This window comes from Drosophila innubila, chromosome X (assembly GCF_004354385.1).
Source record: "Drosophila innubila isolate TH190305 chromosome X, UK_Dinn_1.0, whole genome shotgun sequence".
NCBI lineage: Eukaryota > Metazoa > Arthropoda > Insecta > Diptera > Drosophilidae > Drosophila > Drosophila innubila.
The window spans coordinates 13509615-13531173 of record NC_047626.1 but is presented as its reverse complement, the minus strand read 5'-3'; the positions used below and the strand labels follow the sequence as shown (position 1 = coordinate 13531173).

The following is a 21559-nucleotide window of genomic DNA, read 5'->3' as shown; positions in this document are numbered from 1 at the left end:
TGTTATATATATATATCTATATTATTTATTGATTTTCTCGAATACACTTCAACTTGTTTCACACTCTACATAAATTAGATCAAACTTAAACGAGATTAGTAAAGAAGATGTTTTTAATATATTTTTTTTATATTTCATCCTTTAAACTAATCTTTCGTCTGGAGAATATTAAGATTTTAATTTAAATGGATTTTCTCTAAAAAATCAGCTCTACAAAAAATATTATATTTTGTTATCCACACAGACAAATGAAAGTGTTAGTTAGTGATTTCGTTGATTTTGTTGTTTAGATAGTCAGTAATTTTTAATATTTTACTGAAGGAAGGATAAAAAAAGGATATAATTCACATATTTGTGAATTCAAATACATTTGTTTGTTATTTCAAGTAAAGTATTGCAAGTGTTGGATGAACATCATCATATAGCCGATATAAAACATACATACATACAAAAAATTCAAATACACTACACAACAAATGTCACCTTTCACCTGCGTGATGCAAGACAGGTTGAATCAAAATATTATTTCATATGTTGACACTCGCATGTAATTAGGACGCCATTCAAGTCGACTTCAGTCGCGGCGACTCTGGTCAAGGGATGAGGGCTAGGGGGTATTCATTGTAGGTGGATACGCTTGATTGGCTGACCAATTTGAGTATCGACTTGAACTGACAGGCAAACCAGACAATATCCTTCAATAAGGACGCTAATTAAAAATCAATCGTTGGTCCCACATCGTTTTTAATTGGGCCAAAAGCAATTGGGCCCGCAATTAATGGCTATAATACTTTCCCTTTCATAAATATGCCTGACACGTGTCCTAGCCAAATATTGGCGCACACTTACAGGCGTCGGTCGATAAAGAAACCAAAGAAAGAAAAAAAAGAATTTGTTTGGTAAATGGGAAAAGTAAATGAAAGCAAATCGTTTGATTTTTTATGCGTTTATGTTTCATATTTATTTATGGCTTGTCCAACAAATTACGCGCTTCAGTTGCACAAAAAGGCGGCCAACACGTGCCGCTCTCTCCGCTCCCCCTCCCACACAGAGTGGCAGCAATTGGGATTGACATTTTCAAAACTGAATGAATCTGCACTGAGCGGAAAATGGATTTCTAATATTTGCCCTTAACAAAAAAAAAAACATATTACATAAAAGTAAACAAGAAAAAAAAAGATAAATGCTAAAAAAAAGAAGGAATTCTATATAGAAACTAACTGTAAAGATGAGCTTAAAATATGCCAGCAGCGGTTGCTTGGACGCTTTTATCAACTTTTCCCGCAGGACGTCCGGGCTTAAAAGTTGAGAAAAATGAAAGTTTTATGAGTTGTCAGCGGATCTGCATTTTGTAGCCGTGCTGCTTTTCGATTAAACGCTTGAATAGCGCCCAAATGCCGCTGCTCCATCTTCAGCTTCTCTTCTCCTCCTAATCCTCCCACTCCTTCCACTCCTCCTGCATCTTCCTCGTCCGTCTTCTACGCCTGCTTGCGTCTTTTGGGCGCTGCCAATGATGGCAGCCCGCTGTCGAACTCGGATATGTTGAGTGCTCGTGATTTGTTGAGACTCTTCATAAAGCTGCTTCTGCCAATGCCATTGCCAGTACCACCGCCCGCCGCTGGATGGCGCTGTTCGCCGGCCTTTCCCGCCTGCTGTTGCGTTTGCCGCACCTCGCCGCTCACTGTGGTGGCATAAAGACGCTTCTTCTCACGTTTCGCCTGCTTCACCTTCTCGGGATCGCTAAAAATAATCAAAACAGTTCATTAAATTGTTATTTTAAGCTTTAATTAGTGAGTTTACTTACCGCTCTGTATAAGTTAAGCGATTTGTGGGTGGCGCCGGCTTCGGGGCCGCATGTTTGTGGGCAAATTTGCTGGGCGCCTCCTTGAGGCCAAAGCTCTTGGCAAAGTGGCCCATGTGGGCGATGCGCACATTGAATATGGGCTTCAGCTCCTTGGGAAATGTCGAATAGAACTTCATCCACGAGACAAAGGCTGAAAAGATACACAACAACAAAAAGAAAATGTAAATTGAAGTTGGATTGTGGCTTTTACCCGGTGCGGGTATATTAAGTCTGTGCAAAGTTTGGAACAGGCAGCAGGAGGCTTGGCTGACCCCATAAAGTTTTTTGATCAGCATCAATTCTTCAAACCTAAGCATTATAGTTATTCTTGATCAATATCAGGAAACGAGTCGACGTTTTTCTGAACGAAATTGTCGAGCTTAGAGACTAAAAAGCCAGAGACTCCAATTTTGGTATGAAGATTTATGTTTAAAATATCTATCAAGTTTATTTTAACTTTTGAAAAAAAAAGCGCAATTTTCAAACCTATAACATCACGTTTTCGACACCCTATAAAAGTACGAATCTGTCCTGAAAATTTCACTACGCTCGAAAAATAAAACTAAACAATAATAAAGTAAAAATTTCCGATAACATCGGGCCAATAAAAGAAGAAGAAAACAATGGAAAACAACTGTTCATATATGTAGGTAAGTGAGAATAAGTATATTAGATACATAGGGTATCTAATCTATTGCTTAGGGTATCTCGTATTCGTGCACTCTCGACTAGAGAGTTTATTCGTGTTATTTTTTTTTTGGCTGCAGAGTCGAGTTGAGTTGTAGCATGTTAATGCTTTCAGAATTAATTGATGTGTTGGCTTAAGTGCCTGCCACTACCTCATATATGTGTGTGTGTGAGTGTGTGTGTGTGTGTGTGTGGCATTCATTACAAAATAAATTTGTTAAAATGACAAATGAGCATTGTCAGCAAAGGATTTCTCGCACTGCCATCCATCCCCCAAATACAGTCCTTCTGCATTCTGGCTTCTGGCTGCCTTTTGTGTGTGGTTTGCCTCTTGGTTGTGTGGTTGTGTGGTTGTGGGCATGTCCTTGCTAATTACGCAGCACTTATGCCAAGCAATGCCAAATTATACAACAATGATATCAAATTACCACAACGTACCACAATTGTCCTTGCAGCATGTGAGTCTGATAAGCATCAGTTAGATACATATACTTTACATTTACATATACTATATCTTTGATACTCCTATCACTCTTCCCCTCTCTCTCTCTTTCTCTCTCTCTCTCTTGCATATGTAAATGTGTTGTGAATTGTTGAGTTCTTTCTAAAATGAACAATGTGCGTACGAGAACAGCGAAAAAACGACCCAGCTGTTCTACAGAATACGAGTTCAACGATAAAGTCTGACAAATGATATTGGCCCAAAAGTGTCGTCTCTTTCGCTAAGTGAGAACTGGTCACATGGGAGCAATTCAACCATCCAGCTTTTATTACTAGCCACAACTAGCACAGATCGCTATCTAAACACACAATTGAGGCGCATAATTATCATTTACTCCTTTGAAAAATCATTGGAAAATTATATTTTATTTGAACGTTTGCTGTTTGAATTTTTGGTCAGGTATGTATTCAACTTTATATAGAAGCTTTTGATGCCAATTCGCAGCGAAGTACATAAATCATTTGCCAATTCAAAGAGTTGAATTACTTTCAATGCAAACTTATTTATCGGGGACATAGAACGGCAGTAATGGCTGTTATAAGTTTCTAAGTAATGCAAGCGCCTAAAAGTATGTAACGGTTATCTCGTAGACATCAAACCGGATAGAACTGAGGTATGGTATAATGCAGTCCATATTTTTTTATATTTATGATCATCTAAATAAAATGATCTTTTTATATTTCGATGATTTGATATCTACTCAAAAAAATATAAAGCATTGAAAGAACTTTCAATTTAAAAATATAGCAATTTGTCGGAATCTAAGACAAATTCGATGTGAATTATAGTCCTGAACCATTTTTGAAACGGTTCATACACACTTTCTATAAAGTTCAGTAACAACGCGTAAATTTGAGATCATTAGCCAAACAATAACAACAGTAAGAAATAAAAAGACATTAATCTCAAAGCAGGGTTGAAAAAGAGCGAGAAGGAGATAAAAAAAAAGTAAGTGAACGGAACGGAGATGGAGATGGTTAAAGTCAAAGACGCTGCTCTGCCTCGGCAATTAACTGGCAGCAGTCGCCATTTCATCCTTTCGTTACGTTCTCGCTCTGTTCCATCCGTTTACGAGCTGACTTCGTGGATTGTTCCTGTTAAGTTGTCTGTCCATCTTTTGGATCTGTCCTTGGCACAGTGGTGCCAGCGCAAATTAACTCAAAATTTAAGCTTTCGAAAAATTCAGATATTATTTTTGGATGCTATAAATAAAGTAGATTTTTTGGTGGGTATATTGGTTTTATGCAAGGTATGTAACAGGCAGAAAGAGGCGTGGCAGACCCGATAAATTTTTTTTGTTTAGCATCAATAACCGAATCGATATAGAAATGTTAATTTGTCTGTTCATATGAGCGAAAGTATCTCAGAGACAATAACATTTTGAGTACAGCGCTAATAAAATCTTTATATTGTAAATATGATAATTATTTTATAATTTTTTAATTGAGATTGATACATATAATATATGTCTTCATTTATGAAAAGATTTTTGTTGAATTTTTTAATTTTCAAAAACATGGAAAGCAAGTATTAGTTGCATTAATTAATTTATCATTAGCACCACTGTGCCTGGGTTAGGTTTGTGGTTATCTCTCTGTGCGTATGTGTGTGTGTGTGTGTGTGTGTGTGTATGTGTGGGGTGTCTCTGTGTCTCAAAGTCAAGCCCTTGTCTTTGGGGCTGCTTAATTGCCGCAAATGCGATTACAGTCAAGTGGCAGACATTAAACAAACAAAAAGTATGACGAGTCCGGATGTTTGGAGACGTCTGCAAGCCGGAAGTTGCGAATAAAATAAATGCCATTCGAGCACTGACGACAATCCACTACGACCGAGGGTTGGCTAAAACCATACGAAAGAAGCCAAGCCGGAGACACCCACAAAAATTCCACACACCCAACCACCCACCCATTGCACAAAACCGCACAAAATGGCTTTTTATGCCACTTTCTCATGGTCCACACTCCAAGACACTTTTCCCACTTCCCATTCCACCCCTTGACTTCCATTGTTTAGCTTTGGCGTTAAGGGGAACAAGGGAATTCGGTGGGTTGCTGGGGCGGTGGGGCGGTGGTTCAACTAATGCGTCCAAATGCAAGCGGATATTTTATAAAGTGCGCGTGTCCATGTGGTTTTCTCTTGTTTCTCTGCTCTGTAGGCGTGGCAAATTGTTGTGATTGTTTTCTGTATTTGTTTCCCCTTCCCTATCCACAAATCTCCCCCTTTTCAACAGGATTCGACTTCAGCTTCGACTTCGGCTTCCTTTCAGCTTTCGGCTTAAGGTTCGTTTTGTGGTTTTTCTTATACATATAGGCCACACTCCACAGACATCGGACTCGGACTCGTTACTCGAATGTAACATAGTTAATCATGTGGTTACACGGACAATGAAAACAGCTTTGTTGTTTAGTTAATGATTGAATTAACGGGGATTATTTCAACAATGGAATTGGCAACTTAATAGATTATATAGAGGACAAAAACTTCCAGAGGAAAGTGATATAAGACATAAATTTAGATATAATCAAGGCAGCAAGTCTTTAAAATTTTGCAGAAGGTATGGATGGATACCTCGATCGATTGCAAAACAAATTGCACTATTTGCTTTTTTGTTTTACAGCTTCACAATATTTTCATAAAAAATATTATTCAAAATTCCCAATTATTAATGAAAAGACAATTATTTTATTATTGTTTCAAAAATCAAAATCAAGCTAAAACAAACTTATTGATAGTAAAATAGTTTAAAATTTATGTAATTATTTTTTTTTCAACCCGAACTATTATTAAACAAAGGGTTCTGGTATGGGTTCGTAATTGAGGGGTAAATAATTTAAATTTTTTTTGATAAAGGCCTGAATCCAGCAGGACTGGAAATAAAAATTCCTGTCAAACTTCATACAAAAAAAACTTTGCAAGTATTTTTTTATTCGGGCCTGCTGGAGTCAGGTCTTAAATCAAAAAAATAAGTTCCAGCTTAAAGTTGATGTCCCTTTAAGGAAATACTCAGCAAATAAAAATAGTAAAAAAAAAATAGTGCTATTACTTGTACTCTGCCTGGATATTATTCAATATTAAAAAAAAATATAAATAAAAATTGAATACCAGCTTGAAGTTCTTCTCAATTATCGAAACATTCGGAATCGAGCTGCATATCTCTTCTATTTTTTGACCGAAGGATGTTTTGTGCAGTGCAACAACTTGACATCAACTTTTCTCTCTCAATCTATCTGTCTTTTCCTGTTGTTTTTTGTCTCTTGTTTTTGTGTAGCTGCTTTTATCTGCTGCTTTGTAGAGTTTTGTTCAAGCGTAATACTTTTTAATGGCTTTTTGATTGGACACAGCACAGCAACTGCAACCATCTTCATACTCTATTCCTGTTTTCCGTTTTCCTTCCTCCTTCCTCCTCCTCCTCCTCATCTGCCACCCTCCTTGGTGTGGCCCACAATTGAGCTCCTTTGGGTGCGCTCTTCCAAGTTTTGCCAAGTGGCTTCCTGTCTTGACGCTTGACTCGACGCTTAAGTGCAATTTGAGTTGCCATTTTGCCTGGCTGCCTTTAGCTTTAGTTCTAGATGTTGACGTTGTTGTTGTTGCTGTTGTTATTCCCCTCTTCAATCAGCATCATCTTTATTAATATCTTTCATATTTTTTATTTTAGCTGTATTCGCTTTTACTCCTTTTGTTTTTCCGTTTGAATATATCACACTATTTCCGTTTCCTGTTTCGAGTTTGCCAGATTTGTAGCTCATGATTCATTTGCATCCCAACAACTCATTCAGCAGTTAATATCTATCCTCTAACCTCTTTATCTCCTATTTTCCTAATAGCTAACTAATAATAACCCTTTTCTTCCCATCATTTCGCTTTCTATCCCTTTCTCTTGGCTTTTCCCACTTTCTGTTGGTAACATCTAATTAACTTAATTTTTTTTCTCTACCACGCTGCAATTACAATTTCAACAGGACATTAACAGGACAGCAAATAAAAAGGAGGAAAATATATCTCTATTCATATCAGCTAAAACCGCAGCTGCAATACACTTTTTTCCATTATTTTGAATCCGATTTAACAAGATCAATAAACCAAACGTTTCAATGCCAGTTTATTCTAGAAGTTTTAGTTTAAAATGTTTAAAAGAATTAAGGTATCACAACAAATATCACTACAAATATGTACATATAGTATATTCCAACAATTTTTCTGTTTAATAAATTTATTTTTAATACAGTTGTTTTCTACACGAAAGAGAAATGAATAAAGAACGTTAAAACTGGAACCGTAAACCGAAACTAACCGTTTCATTTTTAGTACTGGAACTGAGACCGTAACCCAATGTTTGTACCGGTTGTGGTTAAAGAGTTGACCAACTTCAAACTGTCATAACTTGATCAAAACTGAACCGATTTTCAAGCGGAATGTCATTTTGATCATCATTTGGCCTCTAAATTCATGCTGTATTCAAATTTTGTTCATTTAGAAAAATTTATTATTTTCGACTAAGATTCAATTTCGATGCTAAGGGTCCCCCCTTTGAAATTTGGAAAATTCAAAATTTTAAATCTCAAGCTTTCACTTTTAACCTACTCCTTATATCGTAATTAGTATAAAACAACACTTTAAACTTGATTCTGAGACCTTTCATTTTTTTGTAAAAAATCATGTGAAATTGAACAAAAATTTTGACTTGTAAAGTCGCTAAATCCGCATTCTGACCAACTTCAAACTGTCATAACTTGATCAAAACTGAACCGATTTTCAATCGGAATGCCATTTTGATCATGATTCGGTCTCTTAATTCATACTGCATTTAAATTTTTTGCATTTAGAAAATTTTATTATTTTTCGACCACCGTAGCCATGGTTCCACGTTAATGGTAAGGGTCCCCCCTATGAAATTTTGAAAATTCAAAATTTTAAATCTCAAGTTTTAATTTTAAATCAACTCCTTATATCGTAATTAGTATAAAACAACACTTTAAACTTGATTCTGAGACCTTTCATTTTTTTGTAAAAATTCATGTGAAATTGAACAAAAATTTTGACTTGTAAAGTCGCTAAATCCGCATTCTGACCAACTTCAAACTGTCATAACTTCATCGAAAATGAACCGAATTTTAAGCGGAATGACATTTTGATCATGATTTGTCCTCTAAATTCATTTTGCATTCAAAGATTTTTAAATTCGTTATATAAAAATTTGTTTGCTCTAGGTCTAGCTATTTATTTTGATGTCATACTTATTAAAAAACGACATCTTAGCATTTTAAAATGTTTTAAAATTGATTTGTTGTACCGTTACGTAACGGTACTGATACTGGAACCGTAAGAAAAAAACCAAAATAGAACCCTTTACCGAAATAGATATTTCGGGACGTACCGGAACCGAAACCGTAAAATTATATGTTTCGGTTTGATTCCCTGATTTTAAGCTCAATGATCAGTTTTTGATTTACATCGCAAGTCAGCTCACAGAGATTTATCTGGGTGATGGGTAGATAGCTGATGAACTTGGTCTGGAGATAGGGTATCAAAGAAGACAAGGATAGCGAGGTAGCGACGACAGGAGTGCTGGTCACTTTACAAGGGAGTCACAGAAGTGGTGGGCGGAATTGGTCGGCAATTCGACACGCAATCGAAATTAACTTCAAATATGAAATAATTTTTTTGTGTTTTTAACGCGCGTTGCCAGCGTACAAGTGGGCGGCTGGCCGCAAAAGGGCGTGGCAGCGAACGTCCAACTTATAATTGGAAAAACAGCTAGCAAGTGTCTCTCTCTCTCTCTCTATATATATCTCACTCTGGCATTTGCAGCCCTCAAAAGAGCAGCAAAAATTTTGTTTGTTACAAAAAAGTCATAATTATAAAGTTAATATCCTTTTGGTGAAAGGATTAAATTGCTAGTTACGTTACAACTGATGGATGAGGAGAGGAGAGGCGAGGAAAGGAAAGTGGGAGAGGGGGGAGGGGAGGGGGTTGAATACGAGGTCAACTGTCATGGGAACTTACCCTTGCAGGACTTGTCGTGCAACTCCCGATCGTCCTCGAGCAGCGACTGAAACTTGTGCTGCAAATTGGATGCTGCCTCCTGGACGGTGCGTGCCTCCGCATCGCGTGGCAACAACGCCTCCAGATAGCTGTACATGTCGCCCTGCTGGATGCGAATGCGTTTCTTCTCCAAGTGACGCACAAATTGCGCCTCGCTCGGCGCCAGAAACAATACAGCACGTCCACGTCGTCCCGCACGCGCTGTGCGTCCCACGCGATGCACAAAGTCCGCCGTGGTCTGGGCCGGAGTGTATTGTACGACCAGCTTGGTGTCCGGTACATCGATGCCACGGCCAACAACATCGGTGGCGAGAAGCACGCAGCTGGCGCAATCCCGGAAGCCTCGAAAGACACCTTGACGCTCCGTCTGTGTCATCGAACCATGGAGTCTAAGGAATAGAAGAAAGAAAGGAGCATTAATTAAAGTTCGCAATTAACATCACTTGCACTAAACACTTTATATTATATTATAAAGATCACACAATTCCAAACAAAAAAGTGTTCTAGACCAGTTCTTACTTTAATAAATTAATGTTATTAATCCAAATTAATTTATCTGTTCGTTCTAGACCTACTCTTAAGTTAATTCCGTTTACTTGAAATGCAAAAACCATTCCGAGTACTCTGTGCTCATTACAAGTATTGTTATTATTTCCTATACATTTTTCAAAACTTTTTAGCCCGAAGCAACAAATACAATCGTAAGTGTCCTTATAAAAAATCCTACACATTAATCATATTAAAGGATTATTTGTGAGATTATTCACAATTATACGTGGTTATTTTTGTAAAATTGCTCAACATTAATCATTATCATTGAAGAAAATCCTTAAAATCATTATACAGTGTAGTTTTTATAATATAACTTATTGATCTGATTGTTATTTTCTTATTTCGTTGATTATAAATTAATATTGTTTATAATATAGATAAATTGCTAATTTTTAAATTTAATTTTTATTTAAATTCTAAATAAATGTTTTGTTTGTCAATGTTAATTAAGTTGGATCGATTAATACGAGTAGTTTTTCTATTTTTTAGCGTCCCATCACTTCTCAATTTTGTCTGGCTCACTTCTTATGGTTTTGTAGGTTTCGGTTTTGAAATACCGGTATACTTTCGGTTCACAAAGACAAAAGTGTTGTAAAAATGTTATAAAAAATTAAGTTAAGTTACATCTACATTCAAATTAAAAATCATAATTAGTTTGAAAAACGAAAATTACACTTTAAGAACAGAATTGAATTTAATGCTTGATTAAACCGCAACTAACCGTTATACATGAAACGGTTACTAATCGGTTATTTCGGTTTGAATAATTTGGGTTATTCGGTTTTGTTAATATTGTAAAAAAGTGTTGTTTTAATTAGGGCTTCAGTTACTGTTATCAATTTCAATCGGTTAATACCGGTAACGGTTACGGTTACTGTACTGGTAATAAGTATAGTCTCTGCTTTTACTCACTTAAAGAATCGCAGTCCGTGGAGCAAAGGCGTTTCCCCCTCATCGTCTGGCTGCTCCTCCTTATCCACCTGCTCATCGTCCTCGTCCAGGACACGACGTGTCAACGCCTCGTTGAGCACATCGTGATGAAAGTTAACCATTTCCGTGGTGCTCATAAACACAATCGCCTTGAATTGTTTGGGACTCGCAGCGAGTTCCTTGGCCAACAGCGCCGAGATGGTGACCAGTCGCAGCTTGGGCGGCACAACCACATAGCTGAGCTGTAGATTCTCCGGTATGCTCAGTACCCCGGTCATGTCCTCCAAGTACTCGCCAAGTCCGTCATCTAATTGCGCCTCGATTGTCTCCTTCTCGTAGCCATTTGATCCCTTCAAGGCCGCATCTGCGGCCTCATCACTGTTGTCGATGTAGAGCGGATCCTTGAGCGTCAGTCCCGCCAGCTGTTGCACCTGGGAGGTCAGTGTGGCACTGAGCAACATCCGCTGCATGGCAGCTTGGTCGGACTGGACTGCATCCTCTGCCCGCTGTTTATCAATGGCCTCCACCAGCTGCTTCACATCGCGCTCGTATCCCAGCTCCAGCAGACGATCCGCCTCGTCGAGGACCAGAAACTGCAGCTTGGACAGCTTAAATGTTTCAGTGTGCAACAGATGATCCACCAGGCGACCCGGAGTGCCCAGCAACACATTGATGCCCTTACGCAGACGCGCCTTCTCACTCTTGCGGCTCTCACCGCCCAGCAAGGCGCCGGGCACAATCCAAGTATAGGGTTTCAGTAGCTTCTGGAACAACTCGTAGGTCTGGAGAGCCAACTCACGGGTGGGCACAATGACCAGTGCCAGGACGCCGTCGGTGCGCTTAACGTGTGGTTGCTTGGCCTGAAGACGCTCCACAATGGGCAGAGCATAGGCGAGAGTCTTGCCGGATCCGGTTTGTGATCTGACCAGGACATCCTTGCCAGCCAGCACTTGTGGTATGGTCTTCTGTTGCACTGTCGTCAGCTGTGTGATGCTCAGCAGATCCAACAGATTCTTCACAGCATGTGCATGCAGTCCCAGAGTCTCCACCTTCGTGCCCGTGAATATAGTCTCCTTGACAGGCTTGACAGCCCGTTGACCCAGTTGCTTTAGCGCCTCCACATCGCTCTGATCGAAGAGTCCAATTTTCTTGGTACGAAACTTATTCGCTGACTGTACGGCAGTCTTTGGCTCCTCTTCTGTTGAACGGTTCTCCTCCTTGGCACGCTTCAGTCGGCGCTCCTCGTCCAGCTGCGCCTTGAACAAGTCCCCGGCACGTGGTTGCTTGTTGGGATTCTCCTTGCGTCCTTGTCCCTTGAGTGCCGCCTTCAACTGTTGCTTCTTAATGGCACCTGTCACCACAGTGGGCGTGACTTTAACTGGCGCTTTGTTGACCACAACACTTGGCTTGGCCGTAAACACATTGAACATCAAATCGCCATCCGACTTCTCCACATTTGTGGACGACACTGAGGCTGCGACTTTGGCTGTGACTGGCTGCTCCTTGGTCACTTGCTGCTCCTTGGTCACTTGCTGCTCCTTGGCCTTGGCCACTGGCGCAGCACGACGTCGCACCACCAGCGCCTTGGCCTTCGGCTTGTCCGCATTGAATTGAAAGTCAAATCCGGCGGGCGCTGCACGTTGTTTTTTGGTCAACGGCTTAATAGCTGCTGTTGCCGCCTGTTGAACAACAAATCTGAATGTATTCTGATTTACTGTAACCGCAACACTACCACTCACCTGCTTTGCCTTCTTAACTGTCGGTTTTGTCGTTACATTAAACGTTATATTGTCATCCATTGCGATGCATTGGCTTGCAAGAGAATTTTGTAAATAAAAAAACGTGCGCGCGCTCTGCTTCTTACCACGCAGTGCGAAACAGCTGATTTGAGCAGCAAGCAGTACACGCAAGCAGTGAACATGCAAGTAGTGCAAAAATACTGAACTCTTAGTGCCCAAAAGTGGCAACGCCAAACACTGTTGCCAGTGTGCTGAAATGTATAAAGCGCGCGAAATTCAATAGTAGACAGTGTTACAACCATTGGTTGTTTTTGCTATTTATTTATATGTCTTGGTAATTGTATTAACATTTTTCACATGCCGCTGCGTGGCTGTTTTTTATGATTACAACAATTTATTCATTACACTCAAAAAAAAAAAGTTTTATATATTGTGTGCATTGCGTATGTGTGTGCTTTACATGGTGGGTTGTGTTTTGTTTTCTTTTGGTTAACCCCAACTGCGAGCACCGCAAATGTCAAGAGCATTCCAGCTCATGGTGGTAACATCTGGCTGTGGAGCGGGATCGGGATCAATACCGGCAGCGGGATCGGGTCCTGGCATTGGGTATGGTTCTTTTTCTGGCTTTGGGCTTGCCTTCTGTTGTGCTGCTTGGCTGGCTGTTGTGATTGACAAGGCCTGCTCTTTGACTTCATCAACATCCGCATCCGCATTAACATTCACATTCACATCCACATCCATATTCATGTGGAGGATGCATTGCGCTGCCTTCGGCATATCGCTGCCTCCCTCTCCCCCGTGTCTGTGGCAGGCTGCATACATTAACTATGCCGTCACGTAATATTCCCGCTGACGTTTTTGGCACTTCTCCCGTGCTATGTAGCACAGTGCAATCGTTATAAGCAGCGCTATTGTCACGCCCATGCCAATGCTAACCCACATTATTTCCTCATTGATGCCCACATACGAGCGACCTACAAAGAGACAGAGAGCCAGAGAGAATAAGTAATGAATTTCAGGAATCGACCACATTGTTGGCCTGGTTTTCAGATTATTAACACCTCAATGCACAACGCATTTGCAATCGCTGCAATCGATGGGAATGTATAATGTTTAATTACAATTGAATGAGTATCAATTTAAAATCGATACATGCATTTAAATTTACAATTTAAGATTTTGTAACTATACATACCATTATAATAATGATTGGAGTAGCCGGCTTTACCGGCCACACGACCGGCTGGCATTTTGTGTTCTTTTTGTTTTTGAACGCGTAATAAATTAACTCAGTTTGCGGCTGCTTCTTATATTTGCTTTTGCTTCTTGGCAACTGTGCCAGCAAACTTTTTCTTCTCAGTTGAAAGCTTGTTTAATTACAATTTATGTTTGGCTGCATTGCGGCCTTGGCTTGATTTTATATTCATCCTTTTGGCTGTGTTGCCAAAGCGTAGCATAATATTGTGCTGTGGGTGGAGAGGTTAAAATATTTTACATTTCAATTAGAAACTTTAAATCAATTGTAACTTAAGTTAAATAAATTCCGTTGCTTCGTTAAGTTTTCAAATTCAAATTTAAATTCAATTTTGTCTAATGCTTATGTTTAAAAGCACAAGAATCAATTTCCACTTTAATTAAAAACTATAAAAACAGAGAAATTAAATCAATTTCATAACGTTAATATTTCAAAGTTAAATTCAAATTCAAATCTAAATGCAAGTAGTGCACTGCTTGCTGCAGCTTAAGCTGTTAACTGTTACCCAACACTGAGACACAATGACGAATGGCGACAGAACAGCTGTGTCATGAAAACAAATCTGTCGCGTATTCTTTAATATATTTTATACAGTTATTTTTTTCTCTGCGTGCCACTTTGTGTGTGTGATTTGTGGTGTAAATGTCTGATCAAAGCGAAATAGACAATTCCTTGGCTGTGGAGACGTCTCTGGAATCCGACTTCAACGAGTCGAACCAAAAAGCCGGCAACGATTATGACGCCTTGTTCGCTGGCAAACAGCTGTGCGATTTTTGCGCCACAAAATGTTGCACCTGTGGCTGCCGTAAGTCCTTGTCTGCATTCAATAAAATATAAAATATATAACAAAGTGCAGTCATGTCCCGTTGACTCAACAACGCAACGAATTATGCGTCATCTTATCAATGCTTATCGTAAACTAAGTACGGTGTTATTTTCAAATTGTAGGCCATGTACGGTGTGTTCTGTTCTTAACTTGGGCCATGTACGCTGTGTCTGCTGTTCAGAGAACAATCCAGTCTAATGGCTATTCTAATAACATGTATAAAAAATGCATTGAAATGTTTTTATGCCCAGACTCATTGGTATTCCCAGCGTGCAGCTGTAAAATCCATAACCTAGCAGCAATCATGGGCGTAGCCAGGACAGAAATAAGGAGGGGCGGACAGACCGTCATATTCAGGGTTACCACGGATATAAAACCTACAAAATATATGGGTTTTGGGTGGTTCGGACTTCGGTGGCATCCATGATTACAAATAATTTAAATAAATATATTCCTTGGATAAAGAGATCGGCTAAGATAATTCAAAAAATTGGCACTCTGAAAATAGTTGGACACTGAGCCAAATGCCAAATTTTTTTTACTATTTTTTTTTTTATTTGTATATATTTAATATCAAATTGATTTTTATATATTTTATCATTCGCATTATTGAAATTCATCTCGTAGAGAGAAAACGCTTACTTAGCAACTTTTCCAAAAATAAATTCTGCATTGGAATCCCCTGGCTACGCCCTTGGCGGCAATGATAGATTGAAGTTCCGCTCAGACGCCTCGTTGCGCACAAATGGCACAAAATGACTGCCCTACAGCCCACTTGAAAACCACAGCATTCCCTGCTCCCCATTATACCTTTTCATACTCATGAAAAGTTGCAAAACAAAAAAAAAACAAAAAAAAATTGGATTTGCCACAGGAAACGGAAGGGTTGATGCTGCTGTGGCAGCAACTACTGTTGCAACGCATTAGAAACTGCAATTGAAATAGCTTGAAGGTCATTGCATTGCCCGGGTTCGAGTCCATATCCATATCCGTGTCCGTGTCCGTGTCCGGATCTGTACGCTGACCGCATGAATAATTCATAAAACCCAAATGATTTTATTTTTGTGTCTGTGCCCGTAGAAAATGAAGTTGAATGAGCGATAAGCCGAGCTCGTTATGTGTTTTTGTTTTTCCAACAGCTTTGAAAGCTCCTCCCCAGATTATTTCAATGGCACATTAAAGCGCAATCAATTCAATTTAACATTCAAGCTACAGCAATCAAATTTCAATCAACTATCGAGTTGCAGTCTGTTCAATATATATTTTTTTTTACTTATTTAATTATTATTTTAAAAGTTACGCACTGAAGCTTTGTTATTTTAGCGTGTCTTTTAGTAAATACGTGTATAACTTTATTTTGATCTGTTTTAAAATTACCTCTCTTGTTCTCTATGGAATGAATGCTCGGGAATCTCCGAAATAGGCAAATGGTTGTCTCCATATCTTATCAAACTATTACAACCAGTTTCTAAGTCTTATCTATGTGGCATAAATATAAAATAAATACATACAGTCGCTTTAAAGAACTCAAAGTACTCTAAAAATCAAGGCTGCAAACCGGTTCCGAGCCGAACCTAGTAGAACCGGTTCGGTTCGGATTTTTAAGCAGCCTGAACCGGATCAGGAACCGAACCCTTGAAATTATTTACTTTGCGAACCCAAACCTTTACCGAAGCGCTTTCTAAAATAAAAGGTTCGGTTCAAAAAAAAAAAATTATTACATAAATTTTATGGTTTTCTAATATAACGCAATTATTTGAGACTTCGGATTAAAATAGGTCATATTTAAATCTTCAAATAAATTTAAATTATAATCAAAATTTGATTTCTTAAAAAAAATAATTTTATATGTTCAATATGTAGAGAAAAATGTATAACAATGCAAATATTTTTTTTTGTATAAAATTGAACCAAGGTTCGAACCCAAACCTTGGGTTCAGGGGGTATATAAACCAATTCGCGAACCGAATGGATGTCTTGTTTTATGGTTCGAACCTCCGAACTGAACCTTTAACAAAATTTTGGAGGTTTGCAGCCTTGCTAAAAATTCAAGTTGATTAATAAGAGTCATAAAGAAGCTCGATATGTTTTAACGTAACAAATTTAAAGTATCGGAACTAAAAACTGCCTCATGATTGGTTCAAATTGACTTGAAATCTCAAAACACGATTAAGAACTGGCTTAATCAGATGGTTAAGTGCATATAAAAAATGTCACAAAGATGCAGTATTAAGAAACTTTTTGAGGAGATATGAGAGAGTGAGAGAAAGAGAAAAAGAGAGAGAGAGAGAGGAAGAGAGAGAGAGGGGAGTAGAGAGTTTTCACAGATTTGTGATTCACATTGACTCACATATACATATGCATATAATCGAAAACCCTGAAAGTTCTCAGCAAATGCGCAGTTTTCTAAAAATGATAAAAAGCATTGTTGTCGTCGTTGGGTCTGAGATAAATGTAAACTTAGTTTCATTTGGCATGCTACGGTTTCAACAAGAAGAACATGCAACGAGAACGACAACAACAACAACAACAGTTAACACCTGAAATTGCAGCCAAACTGGAGGCAGAGCCGCTTCGAGACAATGCCCAATTATGGTCATTTGACCTACGAAGTCGAGACATTGACTGGAGACGCTACGTTCGACCTCTGGACACGGGAGTACGTGGCGAGGCGGTCTATTTGGACAGACAATCGACTTTCATGAGCAGCCATCGCCGAGCTGTCAACGAGAGCAATCGACGCGAACTCTTAGTCTGCCATGACATGATGGGAAACTATCTGGCCGATCGGTAATTTTCTGATAGCACAGTGCAACAAAACTTCCCTTTTTTATATAAAATACTTTTTTATACAGATGACGAAATAATTTTTTTTTACATATTGTTTTATGAGATTGTTTATACACTTTCTTTCTTATTAAATCCGTAACTCATAAAATATATATTGTATATTTATATTCAGTCTCTCAGTTCGGTTCAAAAAAAAAAATTATTACATAAATTTTATGGTTTTCTAATATAACGCAATTATTTGAGACTTCGGATTAAAATAGGTCATATTTAAATCTTCAAATAAATTTAAATTATAATCAAAATTTGATTTCTTAAAAAAAATAATTTTATATGTTCAATATGTAGAGAACTAAATCAAGCTTTGGTAAGAAAAACTTTCTTGTTCTTTAAGATATATCAACTTATCTCAGATTGTGTATAAGATAATAATAAATGTTGCGACGAAGCGACGTTTGCTTTTGAACTGTCAAAATAGCAAACTCAAAAGAAAGCAACAGGTTCGAGCACGTCACCTTATATAAGTTTTTCATACTGAGCAATTCACTTAAAGTGTGAAGTTTAACCCCAATTTTTAACGACTTGCAGATCGAATATTCTAAAATGCGATCAAATCGCCTCAGCTATGTTGTGTAAAAATTTCAGCTTCCTAAGTCTTAGGGCTTGGTCTTCACAATTATCAGTCAGTCAGGACAAAGAGTTTCATATGTATATAAAAAATACATAAATGCACATGTGCCATCTGCCATGCCGCCTCTGTCAGCTTAATACCCTATATGACATATAATTTATTGTTTTGCAACCACACACCATAAATTAAAGCAAATTGAAAGGTTGTATTTTTAAGAAACCCTCCAAAGCATATTTTTAAAATTTGTTTTTCGTCGACATATACCATATAAAAGAAAAGTTGGTTTAGTAGCATATATAGTTTTTTGTTTGTTAACTAGTGTAATATATAACAGCTAAGATTTCCCATTGCAGACACTACCAGAGCTCAGCGAAGTTCGATGACTATCGATTCATGCATTGGTCTGCCGTGGATTACTTTTGTTACTTCAGTCATCAGTATGTGACCATTCCGCCCAGCGGTTGGCTGAATGCCGCCCATCGTCATGGAGTCGCCGTGCTGGGCACCTACATTGTCGAGGGCGATGAAGGAAGTCGCCATCTTCACGAGGTCCTCTCCAGTGTTGAAAACGTGCGACGCACTGTTGCCGCCCTCACGCGTCTCTGTCAGCACTTTCACTTCGAGGGATGGCTGGTCAATGTGGAGTGTTCAGTGCGTGCCGATTGCATGCCCAATCTCTAGTAAGTCGAATTTTGTGATTTTATACTAAATCAGAGGTGTTCTACAAATCTCTAACAGCGGCAAAGCAACCCAAAAGCAAATGTTTGGGGTTCCTGAAAATAAGCAAGCATTGCTTTCAAATGTCTAAAAATTTTTGGAGAGATTTCACAAAGTGAAATAATTATAGAATAAAACTAAATTAATTTTTTAATTGAATAAAAATGCAAAAAAAAATATTTTTTATAATTTTGTAAATTTTATAAAAAAATTTTGTTGAAACTGGAAGAGAGAAGATTTTTTTGACTTCGAAAATATGTTCGATAAAACTAAATCTATGATATTTGAGGAACACCGACATTTTGAACGATTGTTTTTAAATGCAATTCTCTTCAAAAATTCTAGAGATTTCTGGAACACACCTGAATATTAACTTTTTTTTTTAGGTATATGGGTAGGGTATATGGGTATTCCCATATATATCGTTTGCTAGACTTTACCTAAGATTGCTAATTTATATTCAGTAGAATCGTTTGGTTTTATATAGATACCAGCGATATACCCTAGACAGATGTTTCTAGCAATTTCAATTTCCTGTTACCATATCTTATACAAGATTTGTAAGAATATGAGATTAATTATGTACTGAAGGACATTTAAGTTACAAAGTTACTTTTTTCAACATTTTGGAACTTATGCGATTTTACTTATTTTGCTTTACCATAAAAAAAATGTACATATGCTGTCTGAAATTATAATTTAAATCCATAATCGAGGTGCTCAAGTTGTTTGAATATATTCTTAATTGTTGTAAAAATTAATTTAAAGTAAAGTTTATGCCTAATTATGTAGTTAAGAAATTAAGAAATTTAGATTGTAAATTTCCTAAACTGGAAAATAAGTAATGTACATAAATAGAGTAATAGAGCAACATCTATCTAATGCACATTGTCCTCTTTTAGCCTTTTTGTGGAGGAACTGCGTCATGCAACAGAGACACTGGTGCCTCATGGACGCATCTTCTGGTACGACAGTGTGATCGACAGCGGGATACTTAGCTGGCAGAACGAGCTGAACCAACGCAACGTGAACTTCTTTCGCAAAAGTCACGGCACCTTAATCAACTACACGTGGAATGAAAGCAGTCTGCAGCGGAGTGAGGCAACTGTGCGGCAGGAGAATGCAGAGGCGCATCGAGTGTTTCAGGGATTGGATGTGTTTGGACGTGGCCAAGTGGCGCGTTTCCAGAGCGCACAAACGCTGGCGAGGATTGCAAGACGCGGCTTCTCGGCGGGCATCTTTGCGCCCGCCTGGTGCTATGAGACACTGCAGCAATTTGGCTACAATATACGCAACGAAAATGGTGACGAGGCGTTCAATGACGCCTTCCTGGCCAGAAACGAGAAATGGTGGTCGAGTCTCTGGGAACATCTGGCCACCCATCCCTATTGCAAGTTGCCCTTCTACACGGACTTTTGTGTTGGATCGGGACGTGGCAATTTCGAGTGCGGGAACCGGGATGCCACCGCACGTTCCTTCTTCAATTTGTCGCGTCAGGCGCTGCAACCGTCGGTGCCACTGAGCGGCAATGCGGAGCATTCTTTTAATACCGCCTATGCCGGCGGTTGTGCTCTACGCATTCTCAACTTTGAACGCGCCTTTCGACTCTTCGTCACCGACTTCCAGTTGCCGCTGGGCGTGCTGCTCCTCGGCTACGCCTACAGACTGGATGTGGATTTGGAGGCGGATTCAGCGGCAGTGGATCATCAGCTGGACGTCGTCTTGCGTTGTCGTCCACCTGGACGACGCAGTCAGCATATGTATCTGTTTTGTGGTGACTACAATGATCACATCGTTACACCAGGTCGCAGCTACATCTCGCCACTTGGTGCTGCATTGCCATCGAATCTTGTACATGAGCAACTTCCCTCGGAGCAGGGCACTCTGGGTGTGAACTGGCGTGTCCGTTATTATCTTGTTAGTTTCGATGGACCGGTCACACTGCTAGACATTGGATTAAAGTGTCGACGTCCTCAGTTGTCCCGGGCGGATGCCTACTTCGGTGCCATCTACGTGCAGAGTCTGCAGTTGACGGATTTTAACTCGCTGCAAGGCAATGACAAGCTGCACATTGAAGCTTACAAAGAGCAGCTCTGGACCGAGCAAACAACGACATAGTAAATGCCACCACTCTTGCTATCTCCTTCTGCTCTCTCTCTCTCTCTCTATCTCTCTTTCATACTGTACATTTCTCTTTGTCTCTGACGACCTTTTTCAATTTCTTTGCACGGCTTTTTTGGCAACTCGTCATTATTTATCAAGGAATAGGCAAAGGGGCAGCTCGTGTTACGCACATGCCCTCTACTTGTGCGTTGCATGCCACAGCTGCACAGTGCACAAAAATCGAAAAAAAATACCAGAAATATAATAAGTCTAAAAACTGCATCAATGAAATCAAAAATTAATTTAAAAAAAAAAACAGAAAAACAAAAAAACTGTTCCCAAATATATTTAACAGACTTTGCATTTTTAAAATAATATATTTCATTATATATAAATACCGTAACTAGCACAATACCTTATAAGTTAAACTTCTAGTGCTAGGATGCCGAATAAAGCTTAATAAAATAAAAACGTATATGTATGGTATATTTTATTTATAATATGGCATTTGTAAGCTCAAAGTTTACTTTCTATTTTTTGTTTATTGAGATTTCAAGTATTATGAAGATGGATATTGACACAAAATAGGAATAATAATATAAATAAAAATAATATTTTATTCAGCAAAGTGTAATTAACATATATTACAAATTTTATACGACCGCTTCTTAAAAAAAAAATAAAATAATATATATGAATATATGCAATATGGTTCCTGGTTTAGTGCTTCAAAATGCTATGCTTATTTTTAAACACATTTTTATAGGCATTTTTATTATAAAATCATTAAAGTAATTTCTTTGAATTAAATCTAAAGCCTTATTTGTTTTTGAAAGCTGTATTTTTTTGGTGCTTTTCGCATATAGACGAAAGTACTGTGCAGTGTGCGGTTTATTTCAATGCCTTCGGCTTTTTGGCCATCAGTCAACTTCACTTGCAGCT

General features: G+C 38.5%; 3 protein-coding genes and 1 long non-coding RNA gene across 5 annotated transcripts in view; 1 reads left to right on the top strand and 3 right to left on the bottom strand.

The window, feature by feature from the left end:
• Window positions 1-930: 930 nt before the first annotated feature.
• On the bottom strand, window positions 931-20681 carry LOC117783808. Its single transcript, XR_004617383.1, has 2 exons — window positions 20643-20681; window positions 931-1029 (listed from the first exon to the last, which is right to left on the bottom strand). It is a non-coding gene; the product is annotated as an uncharacterized LOC117783808 (long non-coding RNA).
• LOC117783768 (probable ATP-dependent RNA helicase CG8611) lies at window positions 943-12370 on the bottom strand. Its single transcript, XM_034621316.1, has 5 exons — window positions 12296-12370; window positions 10539-12235; window positions 9036-9463; window positions 1805-1994; window positions 943-1740 (listed from the first exon to the last, which is right to left on the bottom strand). Exons 1-5 carry the CDS (start codon window positions 12353-12355, stop codon window positions 1479-1481), a joined length of 2637 nt encoding a protein of 878 aa, XP_034477207.1. The 5' UTR covers window positions 12356-12370; the 3' UTR covers window positions 943-1478.
• LOC117783790 overlaps window positions 12601-21559 on the bottom strand; it is a 32491-nt gene continuing 23532 nt past the window's right edge. For both annotated transcript variants that reach the window (XM_034621346.1, XM_034621338.1), the window contains exons 2-3: window positions 13491-13761; window positions 12601-13269 (exon numbers count right to left, since the gene is read on the bottom strand). In XM_034621346.1, coding sequence (XP_034477237.1) covers window positions 13121-13269; window positions 13491-13545 — 204 coding nt within the window. In that variant the 5' untranslated portion in view covers window positions 13546-13761 and the 3' untranslated portion in view covers window positions 12601-13120. The remainder of the gene's footprint in view (window positions 13270-13490; window positions 13762-21559) is intronic.
• LOC117783779 (cytosolic endo-beta-N-acetylglucosaminidase) lies at window positions 14123-21092 on the top strand. Its single transcript, XM_034621327.1, has 4 exons — window positions 14123-14355; window positions 16929-17166; window positions 18151-18477; window positions 19417-21092. The coding sequence occupies exons 1-4, from the start codon at window positions 14193-14195 to the stop codon at window positions 20630-20632; spliced, it is 1944 nt and encodes a 647-aa protein (XP_034477218.1). The 5' UTR covers window positions 14123-14192; the 3' UTR covers window positions 20633-21092.

Excerpts from the sequence above, each read along its gene's own strand:
- LOC117783779 (XM_034621327.1), top strand. The coding sequence starts at position 14,193 with ATGTCTGATCAAAGCGAAATAGACAATTCCTTGGCTGTGGAGACGTCT. Across the intron at positions 14,356-16,928 it reads ATGTTGCACCTGTGGCTGCC|CCAAACTGGAGGCAGAGCCG; the intron begins GTAAGTCCTTGT and ends CTGAAATTGCAG. Across the intron at positions 17,167-18,150 it reads GGAAACTATCTGGCCGATCG|ACACTACCAGAGCTCAGCGA; the intron begins GTAATTTTCTGA and ends TTCCCATTGCAG.
- LOC117783768 (XM_034621316.1), bottom strand. The coding sequence starts at position 12,355 with ATGGATGACAATATAACGTTTAATGTAACGACAAAACCGACAGTTAAG. Across the intron at positions 9,464-10,538 it reads CACGGACTGCGATTCTTTAA|ACTCCATGGTTCGATGACAC; the intron begins GTGAGTAAAAGC and ends TCTATTCCTTAG. Across the intron at positions 1,741-1,804 it reads CGCTTAACTTATACAGAGCG|CGATCCCGAGAAGGTGAAGC; the intron begins GTAAGTAAACTC and ends GATTATTTTTAG.